Source organism: Malania oleifera, chromosome 5, assembly GCF_029873635.1.
Source record: "Malania oleifera isolate guangnan ecotype guangnan chromosome 5, ASM2987363v1, whole genome shotgun sequence".
Lineage (NCBI taxonomy): Eukaryota > Viridiplantae > Streptophyta > Magnoliopsida > Santalales > Ximeniaceae > Malania > Malania oleifera.
This window is the reverse complement of record NC_080421.1, coordinates 34,653,069-34,671,094: the sequence shown is the minus strand read 5'-3', so window position 1 is coordinate 34,671,094 and position 18,026 is coordinate 34,653,069. Positions and strand designations below refer to the sequence as shown.

Below are 18,026 nucleotides of genomic sequence, written 5' to 3'. Positions count from 1 at the left end.
TGGTCATATGTGGAATTAAGAGAACTCAATAAAAGAATTGTCTGGTCTTCTTCATCTATACTAATATCAATATTAGCAAGATCCAAAAGAATTTTATTAAATTCATCTAAATGTTCATCAATCGATGTTCCAGGGGTCATTCTAAAGGTGTAGAGTCTAGTCTTCTTGTGGAGTCTATTTGCTAGGGATTTTGTCATGTACAAACTCTCTAGTTTTGACCACGCTCCAGCTGTCGTATCCTCATTGGCAACTTCCCTAAGCACTTTGTCTCTTAAGGATAAGATAATGGCACTATGTACCTTTTAAAGGATTTCGGGCTTCACTTTGTCGGTGGAGAGAAAATCTTGTTTCCCCTCTTGTGAAGTGGATGCTCCCTTCTTTTCTCCAAGAAGAGCCTCCTCAAGCCCCTGCTGTACCAAGATGGCACGCATCTTAATCCTCCACAAACCAAAGTCATTCTTTTCGGTGAATTTTTCTATTTCAAACCTAGCGGTCCCCATCACATAGCGAGGCTCTGATACCACTTGTTGTGTGTAATTCCAGCTGAGTGCTAATTCTATTTTCAGATTTTATTTAATTACAAATCAGCCACAATAAACACCTAAACATAAACCTGTTTCTTTTGATGCGTGTGTGTATGCTAAGCTTGATCAAGAAAATTATATATGTTCACCAATCATATTCAGCAAAGCACAAACATGTCACATGCACAATCACAATCCACAAGAGCACATTTACGTGGTTCGGCCCAAAAATTAGCCTACATCCACCGCAGAAACTCACCTCCAGAGATACTATATTAAATCCGGTGGGAATAAATATACATACACAGATTTACCCCTTCTTGGTTTTCCAATTTCCCTAGAAATCAGCCCAAAAATAATCCAAGAAATGCCCTCTTCGCACCCGCGAAGAACCCTAGATTTCTCCCTATATTCCTTCCTAGTTTCCCTACAAGAAATTCCTTCCAAGAAACTAGATCTGTGCATTACCTCCTTTACCTGCGCGCGAACCTCCGCTGGAGGTTGGAGATACCCAACGCTGCACCTCCTCCTACCAGCTCCTTCTCGCGTGCGGCCTCACTCTCCCGCGCGAATGCTGAAGGCTCTCGGTTCTGCAAGTGCTCTCTCGGCTGGGAAGTCTCCTGCTGCTAGGAAGAACTCGCGGCTGGCTGTGAAAGAAGACAGTGCGGCGTCTCTCTCGATTCTGGAGCTGCAAACAGAAGAAGAAGAAAACCTCTTCTGCGCTGTGGTATCTCAAGCTGCAAAAACAAAAAACTAAAGTCCCGCCCATCTACTGCTATGTTTTGTATTTACAAGTAATTGACAGGTAAAATTACAGCTATGCCCCCCATAACAAATAAAACAAAGCTAGCCATTGGATCTTTGCTTGATATGGGTGGCTTGGATTCATTTTCTTAGCTTGACACTCCAACAAGTGGCATACATAATGGGCGATAGTTGGGCCTCAAAGAGATGCTTGCTTGCCTTTAGCCAAGTTGCTTTGTCCTAATTACCTCTTAATCAATGGAATGGATTGGATTTCAACCATGATAGCAAAGACTTTTTCAGGTTACAACCTAAGAAAGAAATATTATTTTATTATTCTGTAAACTAGAAAATTCTATATCACATAAAAAAATATATATATTTCATATGCATTTATAGCTACGTGAGTGTTACAATATTTTTTTTCTTGAAAATACAATATTTTAACACGTGACTACAACACTTTTTTATGATGGAATTAATTTTATATAATTTAGTTTTGGAATTAAAATTTTAATTTTATATACACACAAACTCACACTCTCACACATATTACAACTGTAAAATATACATATATTGAAATTTATTTTAAATATTTTTTAATATAGATGGGTAAAAATTAATTTTATGGAATCTTATAAATACATGTTTGGCATCTAAGAATAGAATGAGATAAGATGAGATAAAATAAAATCCAACTGTCACTTGACTTTTGCATTTTAATAAAATATTATTCATTAAATTATTTCTGCAACCACAATTTTTAATATTTTAATTAAAAAATAATTATAAATTAAGAACATTTTGGGAAGACTGATTGAATGAGAAAAAAAATTAAAAAGGTTTCCCTAAATTAATAGTAGACATATAAGTAATTAATAAAGTAATTTTAATTTTGAAATCTTAAAATGCCCTTATAATCATACCAAATTCATTTGTTGCTCAAAATTATTTTAAAATTATCCTTAAAGCCCTTATAATTTTTTAAAACTCTCAATATAAATATGAAATTAAAAATTAAAAAATTCTTTAATTAATGACTATTTTAATTATTTTCTTTCTAGTATTTTTAAAAAAATTAAAATTTTAGATTATAAAAGATATTGGATCTAAAAGCAAAGCGGCGCCGTTTCTTAGTCATTTGCTCGAGAGCCGAAATGGATATGATCCTCATCCGCTCGCCACTCTGTCATGTCATGCAACGTCGTACATCTGTTCGGGTCGGAAAGGTTGAACCCAGACCCGACCCATGAAATCCCAATCCTCGGAGACTTTTATATATTTAAGCACGTTTGTGCTTCCATCCTGTACTGTACCCATCGTTTCCTCACATTCCTCCATTCTATAATCAAAACTGTTTTGTTTTCATTTTTGTTTTTGTTTTTCGTGTTTCAGAAAACAAAGTACAGGACTAGGCTGGACTCAGGTTCTGTTGAAAACCACCCGGTAATTTGGCTCTTTCCCCAAGCCTCTGGAAATATAATTTCTCATCGTTTTTCCATTTTCGTAATAAAAATATTGCATTAATTGATTTGAGCTCTTCTGGGCTTCTGTTCTTTTATCATTACTATATTTCCTTGAGCATGCAGGCAAACGTTTCAGGAAGGAAATAATATATGGTTAAATTCCTTTTATAGTTCTTTATGACCTTTTACCGAGTGTTTAAATGGTTTCACTCTGTTTTGCTTTGTCAAATTTTCGTGCTCATTGCGAGAATCATAAGCAGCGTTCTTATAGGCAATTACTATTGGAATCGAGTCTGGGATCGTTTGGGGTTGAGCGAAACTGGTTTTTGGTTTTGCTAGATGAATAACCAGCAAGTGTGACACAGAAAACATTTTCTTTTTTGGGTGGTGTGCGTGTGAATGATCAGAAGAAAGAAAGCAGAGCAAATCCAATCATAACTTACTTGCGTATCTTCCTTAATTTGTAAGTTATTAATTGTCTTTGAATATTGAGGTCGAGGCTGGGATCCCTTAAGGGACCGAGAATAATGTTTTTGTTTTCTGTAAAAAAGAAAGAAAAAAGAAAAGCAGATCAAATTCATGCATAATTTATCTTTATATACTTTTGTTTTTAAAATTTTACTTCAAATAATATGTGAGTATTTTCGAGTGGCCAATTGTTAACCTATTTGTTCTTCAACATGCTTATAATCTGCAATTGTCTCCCATGATAATCTCTTTCTCTCTCTCTCTCTCTCTCACACACACACACACACACACAGATTTTGCAGAATGATGGATGCAAAACTAAGCGGATGGCTCGGTTTCCTAGTGTTCATGTTAATCTTGCTGGCGGTGGAAAGTGCCAATATCAGCCTTACCTTTGTCGAAACCGCGGCGGCGAAAGGAGCTGGTGAGAACTCTGAATATTGCACGACAAATCTTATCAATTTGTTATTGGAAGAAAATTCCATTTCCTGTTTTCCCATAATGTTTTTTCACGTGACAAATGAAGGATTTTAGATTAATTGGAACTCAAGAGGAGTGGTTTGAAGATGATGAATTGTGTTTTTGTGGTAATGGGGCAGTTTGTCTGGACGGGAGCCCACCGGCATACCACCTAGACAAGGGATTTGGTGCAGGGGCTGACAACTGGTTGGTTCACTTAGAGGTTGGTCTTTCTCCATTGTTTTCTTTTTTTACAAGAGAGGCAATGCCCCACATGAGCGCAGCTCAACATTCCCCCTTTCTTCTTAATCATGCCTGCACTTTTAATTAATTAATTAATTAATTATATGTCTCCAATAGGCTAGAAAACTTTAATAAATGGTCCGCCCCTTCCCCAAACCCCGGAAGCCATGCACACCGTCGAACCCTGTAAATGATTGCATTCTCATTATTTGTTTTGGCTTCGTTTTCAATTTGCAGAAGATCTAGATGATATAACTTAAGGGTTGAGAGAGAGACATAGAGAGATTGAGACTATCATTTAATAGTAGCATTTTCAAAATAAGAGCATTTTCATTTATTAGACAATCAATGTCAATTTTAAATTCTTAAAATATCTTTGTCAAGTCATTACTACCAATCTCTTTTAAACTTATTTCTATAAAAGAGAAAGAATTTAAAATCTTAGATTTGAATTCATCTATATTAAATTAAAATTTAGTATATATAATTTTATATTTTTTTTTATTTAAATAAAGAACACTTGACTTTTCAAAAGTTATATCCTCAAATATTTCTCAATATCAAAATCAATCCAGTTACAAGTTCTGGAAAAAATTCTCGCATACTTTTTCTTTTTATTTTTTACGAAAATTCTAAATTTATTGATAACTCTCACTTATAACAGAAAAAATACCGTGGTTACAAATATGATACAAGAAATTTACAAATAAACTATCAAAATTAGTCCAACATCAAAACCAATACAAGCCTATCAAAATCTGTGTCATTTTCCAACTAAATCAATTTAAACACACCAATATGTAATCAAAACAAACACACACAAACCAAAACAAATTACCCGCAAACATCGAACAATATAGATTGATGTGACCCTGACGTTTTCTAGATGGATGGATGGAGATTTGACAAATGTGTATTTTGTGTGAAGGGGGGAGGATGGTGCAACAATGTTACAAGTTGCCTTGCACGCAAAACAACACGCTTGGGGTCATCCAAAGAAATGCTGCCCATTCCTTTCTCTGCTATTCTAAGCAATGAGCAGAGATTTAATCCTGGTTAACTAATTCTTCCTTCCTTGTTTATTTTTTGTGGGCGCACTAAATTCTTAATTGCTTATTAATTTCCATATACAATGTCAAAACTTCTCTACTAATTAATTAAACATATCATCCAGACTTCTATAACTGGAACAGAGTTAAAATCAGGTATTGCGATGGCTCATCTTTCACTGGCGATGTTGAAGAAGTCGACCCAGTAAGTTTCTCAACTAAATTATAATACTAAAAATCACAATTAATTTTATATTTTATTTATTTACTTTGGCAATATATATATATATCAATTTGGAGCAGGCCACTGATCTTCACTTCAGAGGAGCCAGGATTTTTCCTGCAGTCATAGAGGATCTATTGGCCAAGGGAATGAAAAGTGCTAAAAATGTATGCCTCCTATACTTTGTTCTTATTCATGATCTCCATTTAATATTTTGCATTTTTGCAGTATGTGTGGGACGACACTCACAAACTAATCTAATAAAGTAGTGACAACCCATACGATAGACTAACAAGTAAATTATAACGAATCCTTTTTCAAAATAAATCGAAAAAATTCATGATTTGTCTCCATTTTATCTGGTTAGCCTACGACAAAATCAATCTACTCAATAATTTTTTATATCGATACAGGATGGATGTGAGGCCTACATATGGTGTGCACTCTTGTGTATGTAGGGAAATCAATCCCAGGATTTTGAATTATTTTCCTTCATTTATTGTTGGGTCATTTTCCTAATTGCTTTTGGTAAGTGGTGAGGCATGTATGGTTTTGACGCTTTGGCAGGCACTTCTGTCTGGGTGTTCAGCGGGGGGGCTGGCTTCCATTCTGCACTGCGATAGCTTCAAAAGTTTACTCCCCGGGGATGCCAAGGTGAAATGCGTTTCCGACGCTGGTTATTTTATCAATGCGTAAGTTTCATAAACATCACCAGTATATGAATATGGGATGAACTTCTACCCTAGTTAACAAATGCATAATGAGAATATATATATATATATATATATATATATATATATATATATACATTCTCACTATGCATTTGTTATATATGTATGCTCTGTCTATAACAGGAAAGACATCTCTGGAGCCCCACATATTGAAGAATACTATGATCAAGTCGTTACATTACATGTACTCTCTCTCTCTCTCTCTCTCTCTCTCTCTTTCATACACACATACCCACATAAATTCGTATATATAATATACATATTTGATTTTTGGGAGAGATATCAACAAACAACCACAACGAAATAATTTTTCTCCCTATATGCAAGCAAATATATATACATGTTGAAAAAAATAGGAAAAATAGTCAATCATATCAAGTTACAAGAATACAAGTAATTTTTTATGTGAAAAATTTTCCCAGTGTAAAGAAGAAAAACCACGGTACCTAATCAAGTTGAAATTTCTACTATCAACCAAATAATTGGTACACAAAGTCTTCTCTAATCGCAATTAGAGGTTACAAATATATCTCATTAAAATATCATCACTCTTAACAAATACAAAGAGAATTGGAGAGATCAATATACCAAAATCGTGGTTACTGTTCACGGGCACAAATCCCAACTCCCAAGCTCGAAATTTGATCTCCACCATTCAGATTGTAGTTACTTGAGTCTTGAACCTCTTCTCCAAATTTCAGTTCCATCGGACCACGAATAAAGCGGGATCAGAGTCTTAATGAAATCTGAGCAGTATAACGAAAAAAAACTACGCTTCTCTCTCTCTCTCTTGGGAAAGTTGCGGCTAATCACTCCTCTCTTCTCTTTTTCTGACTCCCTTTAGGTTATCACACTAAAGGGTTAGGCTTTGGGCTTTAATAAAACTCACTTGGGCTTTCCTCCACATGGAAGGAAATAACCCAACAAATCTCCTCCTTTCTGACTATGTGGATGGAATCTCCATCTCGAGGATCGAATAACAAACTTCAAGCTTCTCCTTTGGTAGTTTCTTTGTCAACATATCAAAATCATTATCATCAGTATGAACCTTCTCAAGTTCTAGTAACTTATCGTTCAACGCATCTCTAATCCAATGGTATCATACATCAATATGCTTCGATCTTGCATGGAAGTTGGAATTCTTAGTAAGATGAATAGCACTCTGGCTATCACAAAACAACACATATCTCTTCTGCTTAAAACGAAGTTCTCTTAAGAACTTCTTTGCCCATAGCAACTCTTTACTCGCTTTCGTTGCTACAATGAACTTTGCCTTTGTCGTAGAAAGAGCAATACACTTCTGAAGTCTCGATTGCCAAGCTACAGCCCCACCTGCAAAAGTGATCAAATAACCCAAAGTAGACTTACGAGTATCCACATCCCTTGCCATATCTGCATCTGTGTAGCCAACTAACAATGGTTGTCAGTTTTCCAAACCAAGTCTCAAACTAGAAGTGCCTCGAAGATACCTCATAATCTACTTCACTGCATTCTAATGCTCTCTTCCTGAATTTGACAAGAATCGGGTAACTACACCAACTGCATAGGCTATATCTGGTCTTGCACACACCATTGCATACATCAAACTTCCTACTACTAAGGCGTAAGGAACTCTTTCCATGTCTTCCTTTTCTTTATCTATAGAAGGACATTCCTTTGTACTCGATCTGAAGTGGGTAGCAAGAGGAGAGCTAACCACTTTAGCGTTGTCCATATTGAACCTCTAAAGCACTTTCTCAATGTACTCCTCCTGTGACAAATATAACTTCTTGGCACTTCTGTCACAACTGATTCTTATGCTAAGAATTTTCTTTGCTAGCCCCAAATCCTTCATAGAAAATAACTTACTCCATTGCTTCTTCAACTAGTCAAACCTTGAAGCATTCTTGCCAACAATCAACATGTCATCCACATAAAGTAGTAAAAAAATAAAATCATCATCATAGAATTTTTGAACAAATACATAATGATATGAAGTTGTCTTCTTGTAGCCTTACTCCCCCATAATAAACTTAAACTTTTTATACCACTGTCTCGGTGCTTGTTTCAAGCCATATGGGCTTTTCTTCAGCTTGCACATATAATCATCTTTCCCGTCACTCTAGAACTCTCTAGCTGCTTCATATAAGTATCTTCCTCCAAATCACCATGAAGGAAGGCAGTTTTCACATCCATTTTCTCAACTTTCAAGTCAAGACTAGCTGCTAATTAAGTCGAGTACTATACAGATCGATGACATCTATACAATTGGAGAGAAGATCTCATCAAAGTTAATACATTTTCTCTAATCGAACCCTTTTACAACCAATCTACCTTTATACCGTGGCCGTGAAGAGAACTCATTAGGCTTCTTCTTGTAAATCCACTTATTCTTTAAAGTTCTTTTTCCTTTAGGTAGCTTCACTAACTCAAAGGTGTGTTATCATGCAATGACTGCATCTCATCTTACATGACCTCAACCCACTCTGTCTTGTGTTCATCTTCCATAGCTTTTGCAAAACACTGGGGCTCTTCCCTATTAGCCAATAACACATACTATTCTGCTGAATACCGAGTGGAAAGATTTCGATCTTTGGCATACCTCCTAGATGGAATCTCTAGTGGAATCTCTGGCACTGTCAACTACTCATCAGTCTCAACATCTCCCTGAACCTGTAAGGGAACATCCACATCACCTCTATCCTAGTGATCATTCATAACTTTGGAGTCATCAAAGTTACAAGTTATCCTTACCACTCGAGTCAGTCCAACTGAGCCACATGAATTCATATATTGGAACACAACAATTTGTTGTTTAAAATCAAAATTTGCGCCGCTACCCTCAGCATTCCGTTTGCAAGATTCAATAGCTTATACCTTTTGGTATGTTACATACTAAATCAATTGATTATGAACTAAATCCAATCTTAGTCGGTATAAGAAAATAATAAAGCAAACTAATCAATCTCATAGTCATTGTTGCTGAATTATTTCCAAAGAAATAAATAATATATTAAATCAAGTAAAACTGAAAACAATAAATCAGTGGTTGTAATGTTAATAAAATAAATCATAATATTCAAAAATAGCAATCAAATTTATTAGAAAAATATAGTTAGCTATTTTTTTTTTTTTACTTAGGAAATCATAAATAAACATTACATTAAAAACAATTTGTCTTTCAAAATTGTTCAAAATTTTGAATCATAGTTGCACTTGGACCAACGCTCCCTTTCTTTTTAGGAAATGATTTTAATGTTTGTGTATTGCATTTTGTCAAGTGATAATGTCAAATTAGCACTATTACTAATTTGGTGACCCCAAGATCACGTGTTCGATTATCTCTTAAGGCATTACGTCGGTGAATTACTACGAGTGCGTCAATGGGTAGGCGGCTTTCACCCCTACGGATTTGGTACCGCACCATAGTGTCCAAAGTGGCGCGATGGTGGCTAGAGTCCACGGGTTAATAATAATAATAATAATAATAATAATAATAATCATGATGATGATGATGATGATGCCAAATTAGCATGAACTGGAAACTTAATTTACAAGGTTGTTTACTATTACTTAATTAGGTTAGGCTGCTTTATTGGAGCGAGTAAATAACTAGATGACAAGAACCAAAATTTATTACATTAGGCCGTCTATATAACCATGCACCTCACATTTTAAATAATCAATCAATTTCTTAGATTTTGAGTTAAAAATCTCAAATATGGAATGTGATTTGACTGCCTAACTTAAAAATTTCTCAATAAGAACAAATTTATTTGCCTTAATTATGAGTTTTGAATTCCTATTCTTCAATTTTTTAGTTGTGACAGTGATTGAAAAATATAATTATATAGTTTCTTGTTGTTACGTGTAGATACTTTTAATCAAAATTAACCTAAAATTGTCAAGTGAATTTAAAATAAAATAAGCTAAACATATTCTAGACGTGCATTTGACATGGCAAATTAATATTATCAAAATTTGAGGGATTTTTCATATATTAACTTGTATTGATCACATTAATAAAAAAATTAATATTAATTAATGAAAGAATCAAAAATCAAATAGACCATATTTATTTAAATTATCTACAAATTAAATGACTCTTTACATCAAATTTTTTAAAGACCATAATTGAATTAAAAATAATGTATTATATATATTGTGTCTTTACTGTGTTGTGTCTCATACTTTTAAGATTTGGCGTGTAAACATGTTAAGAGCTATATCATGTTAGACACCTGTATCTATGCCGCAAATATTGAAAATTATAATGAAAGAAAATAGTAATAATTAATTATATTCATTTATAGCATGCAATCAATTGCCTTCATAAATTTATGTGAGTTTGGAAAATATATTGAGTATTTAAGTTGTAGCATTTGTTTGCAGCATTTAAGTTTGGATTTTGGTTTTAATAATATTATAAAATCCATATCTAAGGTTTCTGATTTCTTGGTTGTCTTGGGTGCAGGGATCAGCAAAAAATTTGCCCTCGTATTGCACTTCAAAACTGAAACCAGAGTTGGTGAGTCGCAGTTTGGATTAAATCTCCTACTTCATTTCATATTGATGAATTCTACCAATAACCATAAATTCATATTGCAGTGCTTTTTCCCACAAAACGTGGCTGCAGAGATCAAAACACCACTATTTATATTAAACGCAGCCATTGATTCATGGCAGGTTAGCTCATTTCTTGTCCCAAGTGCTAAGCAACATTTGCAAATGAAATACTTTCCATGCTCTCGAAATTTGAAATGAAAAGAATAAGATGTTTGTAGGCAAATCAATGCTAAATGACAAATCTACAGACAAATGCAATAGTAAAGTTGATAAATAAATAACAGAAGGAAATACAATACAAAGACTAAGATAGTATTCAAGAGTATGGATTTTGAAGGACGGATTTGGATTTGTGCATATAGATCATTAATTTAAGAGAAGGTCAATATAATTTTGTTAAGATTTTTTTTTTTGAGAGAACTTTGCAGTTCATGCATGATGCTTCCTCTTTTGTGGTTCTCCTATTAATCTTGCTATTAATATATGATCAGATAAGGAACATTTTGGCACCTAGTGTAGCTGATCCCCGCGGTACCTGGCGTCAATGCAAGGCTGATATTACCAAGTGCTCATCTTCTCAGCTTCAAACCATTCAAGGTCTCTATCACAACCCTTTTCTCACTAGCTAGGCGTTTAATTCAGAAAAATTACGTGCATGGGATTCTCAGAGTGAACTAAACGCGAGAATCAAAGATTCCCAACTCACATTCTCGAGAATCCCATTAATTAAAAAACGAAGGAAAAAAATTATTGAAACAAACGAAGGAGCAGCTAGAGCCTTCGTTGTTGTACGAGGTGTTGAAGGAATCGATCAACGATGGTTTTGGGGGTATATTTTTCAGATTATAGGAGAGAATTTTTGGATGCACTGGAGGAGGGGCTGGGCGAGGATTCATCTACAGGAATGTTTATAGATGGTTGCTTCGACCACTGCCAGTCCGAAATGCAGGAAAGATGGTTTGCTGATGACTCTCCACTTCTCAACAACACGGTACCGGATATCTTCATTAATTTTCTTCTTCCTTCAAATACACATATAAGGTTTCATTCAACTTTTTTTGACATGGATCGTCTCTGACATCACAAATTCACGTCACACTAAGAAGAAAAAAGAAATGGTGAACCTTTATTGTGACTTATGTGTTTTCACATGAGCCTGAGATGGGCATGTGCTTGTGATCCATAACATTACCATGGACTTCATATAAACATTTAGGGTTGTAAGTGAGTGAAGCATACTCGCAAGCTATTCAAACTCTACTCATTCTCTAACTCGATTCGATTCAATTTTACTTGAATTCGAACTACTTTGAGTATTTGTACACCAACTGCCCTTTATATTTATATGTATCTAATATTAATTTATAGCCACATCAAGCTCGATTTTTATGACCTTGTAAATAAATAGAGTTCGAGTTTAAAAATTATAAAATCGATTGAGTTCAAGTCGAGTAGTTTGCTGTGCCGACTCGACTCGAATACACCATGGGTATTGAAATACGAGTTATAAACAAATGATTATTTTTAATATATATTCATCGTTGTGTTTTTTAATTTATTTAATGCGTGAATATTTATATTCTACTGTGAGTGCAGACGATAGCAACGGCAGTTGGAGATTGGTATAAGGAGAGGAGGGCATTCCGGGAGATAGATTGCGCTTATCCATGCAATCCAACTTGCCAGAACCGTGTTGATGTCAAAAGAACTGCACCCAGCAATGCTTATCCACTTAGTGAAGATACCTAGCTATTTAAGTTTCCTTGCTGAGTCTGCGAAGCAAGTGAAACGTGCAGGCAGCAAACTCAAATAAACAAAAAAAAAATAAAATTAATAAATTAATTTTTTAATGGCTGATCGAGTAATCTACCAAGTATAGAAGTCCCCAACTCCAATATTAAGTTAAGTGTGTGAGTCATGCATCAATCGTGTAATCTTTTGTTAGCATTATCTTCAATAAACATTTTATTATTATCATTATTATTATTATTATTATAAAAAATTATTCAAACTATAATATGTTTTTACTAGGAAAATAACACTCATGATAACAGGTCTACTGCAATATAAGTCATTAATTGTTTGGCTTATCCATCATATAATCTTTTATCATCATTATTTAATGATTTATTTAATTTGAGATTATTATTATTATGGAAAAATTTCTAAATGTTCTGATCCAACCCTATGTGGTGATGTGTCAGACCCTAGGGTCGCTTGATATTACCAAGGCACACGATGCAGGCAACTCATGTACGAAGGCAGTAACTTAAGATGGCCTGACACGAGTTGCCTTGATACTTGGTTAATCTATATATATTGCTAAAGGAGGGAGCATAGATATGTTAAATTGTCTACCCCGACATGGTGATAGAGATGGTTTGAGTCAAGGTCTTTGATAGGATTACTTACGGTGGCTAGTTCAGTTGATAAGGTTGGACAATTATCTTAGTTTTGTCAAGTGTTTCATAGACATATGGTGTTGTCAGGACATGGGATGAGTCATGGTTAAGGAGAAATCATGCTTGTCACAAAGTGTTGATGTCAACTGCTTGCAATGTGGGCATGTTGATCAGACAGGGCAATTACTTGGCACTTTCTCCTTGTAAAGATAGCAAACAAACTTGAATTTCTAAACCTAATTCCTTTGAAGGAATTTGTAGTTCGAAGCACTTCGAAATGTTCCTATAGGACATGGAGTAGTATTTCAAGGCTGCCCATATTCGAGAGAATGAGAAGATTGCCATAACATTGATGTACCTATCAGACGATGCTAAGTTATGGTGGCGTACATAGACATAGGATGATGCAAATGCAAGTGGACCTCGAATTGAGACGTGGAAGACTTTGAAGAATTGGAATAATTGAAATATCAATTCCTTCCTTACAACAAAGCTTTGATTGCAAGGACGCCCTTAAACGATTGAAGTAGATTGTAATCATGCGAGATTATGCCAAGAAATTCAATTTCTTAATGTTGAACATAAAGAAAATGTTAGAACAAGGCAAGTTGTTCAAATACCTTTCTGATTTACAACCAAGGGTATTGTCGACACCATAAAACAACAAGGAGCCACCACTTTATTTCTTTTCTTTTCTTTTCTAAAGAAAAAGGGTGAAAATATAGAAAAAACCCCAGGGAGAGAGTTAGGGCTCAGGAGTTCAATTGTGCGTAGGGAAGGTTTATATGGTTGTCCTCCTAGCACTCCTATCAACACCCATTTAGGGAATAGTTACCGCACTTGTGTGTGTGTGTGTGTGTGCGCGCGCGAGCTTCATGAAAGATCGAAATGACATTTCATGATGCCTATATAGGGGTCTGAACCCCACGGAGGCTCCATTACTTATCCTTCATTTTGAAAAATGGTTTAGGATCCATTTGGGGACAAAGTTTTTGTTTTTGGACTCAACCTACATCCTTTCAGGGTACATTGCATGTGTACCCGGAACCTGGGATCAAGTCGACGTAGTTTGGAGAGTTTTAGTTTAGGTTTCTTTGTTTAAAAAAAAATTAATTTCCCTTGAAAGAGTTGATGTTTCAAAGAAGGAAGCAAGAGATTTCAATTTTGTTTTAAAAGAGCTGGGGTGGTTGTCTCCAAAAAATAGATTTTGGAAAATCAAGAAATAGTTTCCAATTTTCAAAAGAGAGACGATCTTGTTTTAGGAAACACAACAATTTAGAAAAATCCAATTTGGAAAAATCCAAAAGGCTTTTAAGGTTAAAAAAGCATTTTGGTACGAAATTCAATTTTGGGAAACACAAACATAAATTTGTTTTCACGAATGAGGCAAAATGGACAATGATTTTGAAATAGGCTTTCATTTAAGCAACTTTTGATTAAAAATAGTATTCATTTTTACAATTCAAAATCGGGAGGAAAATGAGTTTTAATTTTTAATGAGGTATCTTAATATTTTATTATTATTTGTTTAGTTCTATTTATTTATTTTGTTAAAGGTTTATAAGTAGTAAGTTAAATTTAAAATTTTGTTTTATTTTAAATTATATAAATTCAAAGTATATTTCTAACAGTTATAAATGTAACAAATACCTAAAATTAATTTATTGAATAGATAAATAGAAGTATGGTGATAAAATGTGTGCGTACAGGTGTTACAGCCAACATATACATCAATGTAGTGAACGCCGCCCCCTACAAATTTGAAAACCTCTAATACCTCAAAAGTAAAACATTTACATAACGTTTATGAGTATAGATTTCAGACCTTACATTTGGATTTGGGTGGGTTTAAAAATTTTCAATACAATTTTATATTACATTTTCTCCAAATCAAATACAAATCCAAATATAGGTAGGCACACAAGTATTCTCTAGATTTTTAGGAAATTTATATGTGGCTCAGTGACTTTTTCCTCTTGCGCAAGCTACTTAGGAAATGTCCCTTGAATGAGGTGCTATACTCTACGAATGTTATAGTAAACACCAACTTCAAGTTTGATGAATACTAGGAGATTTTTAAGGGTAGCCGCAAAGGAATGACACATGACAACATTTGGGATTCCATGCCACCCCATTAGAGGCTAAAATTTCTCTAATTATTCATAGGATCCAAAATGACATCATATGACTCTATAAGTAACATTCAAAACCCTATTTGTATTATTCATCCATTATCTCCTTTGTGAATAAGGTCTCCTTGTTTTTTTTTTTTTTAGTTGGGGGGGAGGGGGAAGGTTGCTGTAACGACCCCAAAAAAAAAAATAATTAAAAAAATTATTATTATTAATTAATTAATTATTACAAAGAAAATTAATTAAATTAAGAAATTTGAGGATTTTGGGTATATATATATATATATATAAATATATATATATATATATATATACATAAAAGTATATAAATAAGTATATATAAGTAATTATATATAAGTATATATAAAAGTTTAAAGTATGGATAAAGGAAAGAAAGAAAAAAAAGGAAAGGAAACTTAATGGTTAAGTTTTGAACAAAGCACGAAAGGAAAGAAAAAAAAAAAAAGCTTCACGCGGCAGAAAGAAAGAAGAGAAAGAAAAAAAAAACTCTCTCAGCTTATGCTCTCCACTCCTCTTCTCTTTACGATTTCGCAGCGGATTCTCGTTCAATTGAAAATCCGAAAATACCACTAGACTCCATTATCCGTCATTGACATATCTACCAAAGTAGATTTGTCGTAGGAGTAACGTGGGCATAGCTCTTGGGGTAAGGCAAATTCTAATTCTTACCTCAATTTTTCTTAAATTTTAAGTCAAATTGACGATCGAATACCACCACGAGAATCTAGAGATGATTCTATACAAGTCTAGCGGAGCAGATTTCTCATGGGGTCGTTGTAGAAATAGCCCCAAAATTAGGATAAATGGGTTATTTAGAAATTAATTATTTTTTAATTATTGTAAATTAGGAAATGTTAAAATAATATTTTATTGGGGTTGATTTGATTGAATCAGGGTTCGGGTGAGCACCGCAGGTATACGTTTGGGAGCCCTGCAGGCGTGATTCAGGGAATCGGGTAAGGGGGAATAAAATTATATCAATATTTTATTAAGGTAAACCTATTATTTACGAGCGTATGAAATTTATTATTTATCTATATGATTTTTAGAACCATCTGAGTACTAGAAAATGATGATTTTGTTTAAAGTTTATATTTGGGATAATCGTATATGATATTAAATTCGTGTGACATGGGAACAATTTTTCCTAATAAATTGAATATGAATTACTGTGGTATTTAGGTTTGCATGTGAGGATGTTTAGAATGATTATGCCATGATGAATGAATTGTTATGTTTGACTCCTGTGTGGAAATGTATTGATCTGTTAGGATATTGTGTGGGAAATGAATTGATCTGTTGGATTCCTATGTGGAAATACATTGATGCGTCTATGTGAATTAATTGGTGTGTTTATTCATATGCATCTCAATATAACGTTGACATGAGGAGGTTGTTATATTGCCTAAATATAAATCATGATATGACATTGGCAAGTTAAGAAGCTCGTCATATGGTCATTTATATGGGGTAGGACATTGGCAGGTCGAGGAGTTTGTTCTATTGATGTATGACGGGTAGGTCATGGGGATTGGATACTAGTGAATAGTGGTGCCTATGTGGGTCACGTGTTACGGAAGCTGGAGTGGTGCCTGTGTGGTCCACGTGTTGCGGAAGTTGGAGTGGTGCCTGTGTGGGCCACGTTATATTATGTGTGGATAATGGCGCTTGTGTGGGTCATGTTATGTACCCTGTGTGGGTAGTGGTGCCTGTGTGGATAGTGGTGCCTGTGTGGATAATGGCGCCTGTGTGGGTCATGTTATGCATTCTGTGTGGATGGTGGTACCTGTATGGGCCATGTTATGTACTTTGTGTGGGTAGTGGTGCTTGTATGGGCCACGTGTAGATAAGAAGTACGTAGATGCTTGTGTGGGTCACGTACTGACATGTACGCAGTTGCTCTGTGTGGGCCACATACTGAGGACTTTGGAAGATGAAGTATGAGATACATGATTCCTATGTGGATGTGTTGTGCGCATGTGAATTTAATTATAGATTTAATTATAGCATAAAAATAATTGTATAGCATATTGTGAATGCATGTGTGTGCATGCGGTGAGGTAAACATACCATCGAGGGCTTGCTGAGAAAGGTGAGCACTCTACTAGGTAACTTCTTGGTATCAGTGCAAAGGGATGCTACTTGTATGGGCGGGTAGACATCCCGGTCCTCAGAAACCTTCGCCTTTAAAATAATAAAGATGTATGTACTGGCAGCGAGGTATACTTCACCTGAGGGCTTACTGAGTAAAGTGAGTACTCTGGTAGGTAGTTTTTAGTACCAAAACAGAGGGAAGCTACTTGTATGGGCGAGTAATCTTCCCTATCCTTAGGAACTTTCGTTTGCATAAAAATTATGTACTTGTGCATATTGGATGTGTGTATGACATTAGATGTCGGGAATGTTATTAATGGTACATTTTCTCAGTTGTTATTGATATTATGTGAGAAGCAGTTTATTTTGATATATAAATATTAAAACTCATTTGTCACACACTGTTATAATTTATTCCACCCTTACTGAGAAGTGTCTCACCCTAGTGAATTAACAATTTTTCAGATTCCTCTGGAGACCGGGTTTGAAGGCCTAGGCTGGGATTGTATTTGGTGGTTTCTTTTTGGGGTATTGTGAAATACTAGTATATATATTTGTACGAGATTATGTTTTAAATGCTGGTTGTGGATATGGATATCTGGATGTTATAGTGTTCGTTTTTTGATTGTTATATAGAACTCTGGTATTTATTTGAGGTTATTTATTTATATGCATATTAATTATGGTATCATATACAGGTGATTGGAACACGTGGCACCTGGGGCCCACTTGGTGGGTTCGGGGTGTCACAGTTGCCATGAGTTCCTTCTTTGCCACTACAACCTAACGATTGAATTCTCTAAAATGCATCATTCTGGTCTCTAGCATTGCTTTTCGTGTACTCATCATTTCTAGTTACTCGAGCCTGCTAAGATTTCCTATGTCTTGAGGGCATTTTTTCTTTAGTGTGGCTACAAACGTACTT

At 34.8% G+C, this 18,026-nt stretch overlaps 1 protein-coding gene across 1 annotated transcript; it reads left to right on the top strand.

The window, feature by feature from the left end:
- Positions 1–2,577: 2,577 nt before the first annotated feature.
- On the top strand, positions 2,578–12,429 carry LOC131155418 (pectin acetylesterase 8-like). The gene is made up of 13 exons (XM_058108540.1): positions 2,578–2,714; positions 3,496–3,626; positions 3,802–3,884; positions 4,833–4,959; positions 5,079–5,158; positions 5,257–5,343; positions 5,744–5,868; positions 6,031–6,091; positions 10,361–10,414; positions 10,495–10,572; positions 10,944–11,049; positions 11,295–11,443; positions 12,049–12,429. The coding sequence occupies exons 2-13, from the start codon at positions 3,506–3,508 to the stop codon at positions 12,199–12,201; spliced, it is 1,224 nt and encodes a 407-aa protein (XP_057964523.1). The 5' UTR covers positions 2,578–2,714; positions 3,496–3,505; the 3' UTR covers positions 12,202–12,429.
- The last annotated feature ends 5,597 nt before the right edge of the window (positions 12,430–18,026 follow it).

Coding starts and splice junctions, on each gene's coding strand:
- LOC131155418 (XM_058108540.1), top strand. CDS start 3,506: ATGATGGATGCAAAACTAAGCGGATGGCTCGGTTTCCTAGTGTTCATG. Junction 10,573..10,943: donor CAGCCATTGATTCATGGCAG/GTTAGCTCATTT, acceptor ATATATGATCAG/ATAAGGAACATTTTGGCACC. Junction 11,444..12,048: donor CTCCACTTCTCAACAACACG/GTACCGGATATC, acceptor CTGTGAGTGCAG/ACGATAGCAACGGCAGTTGG.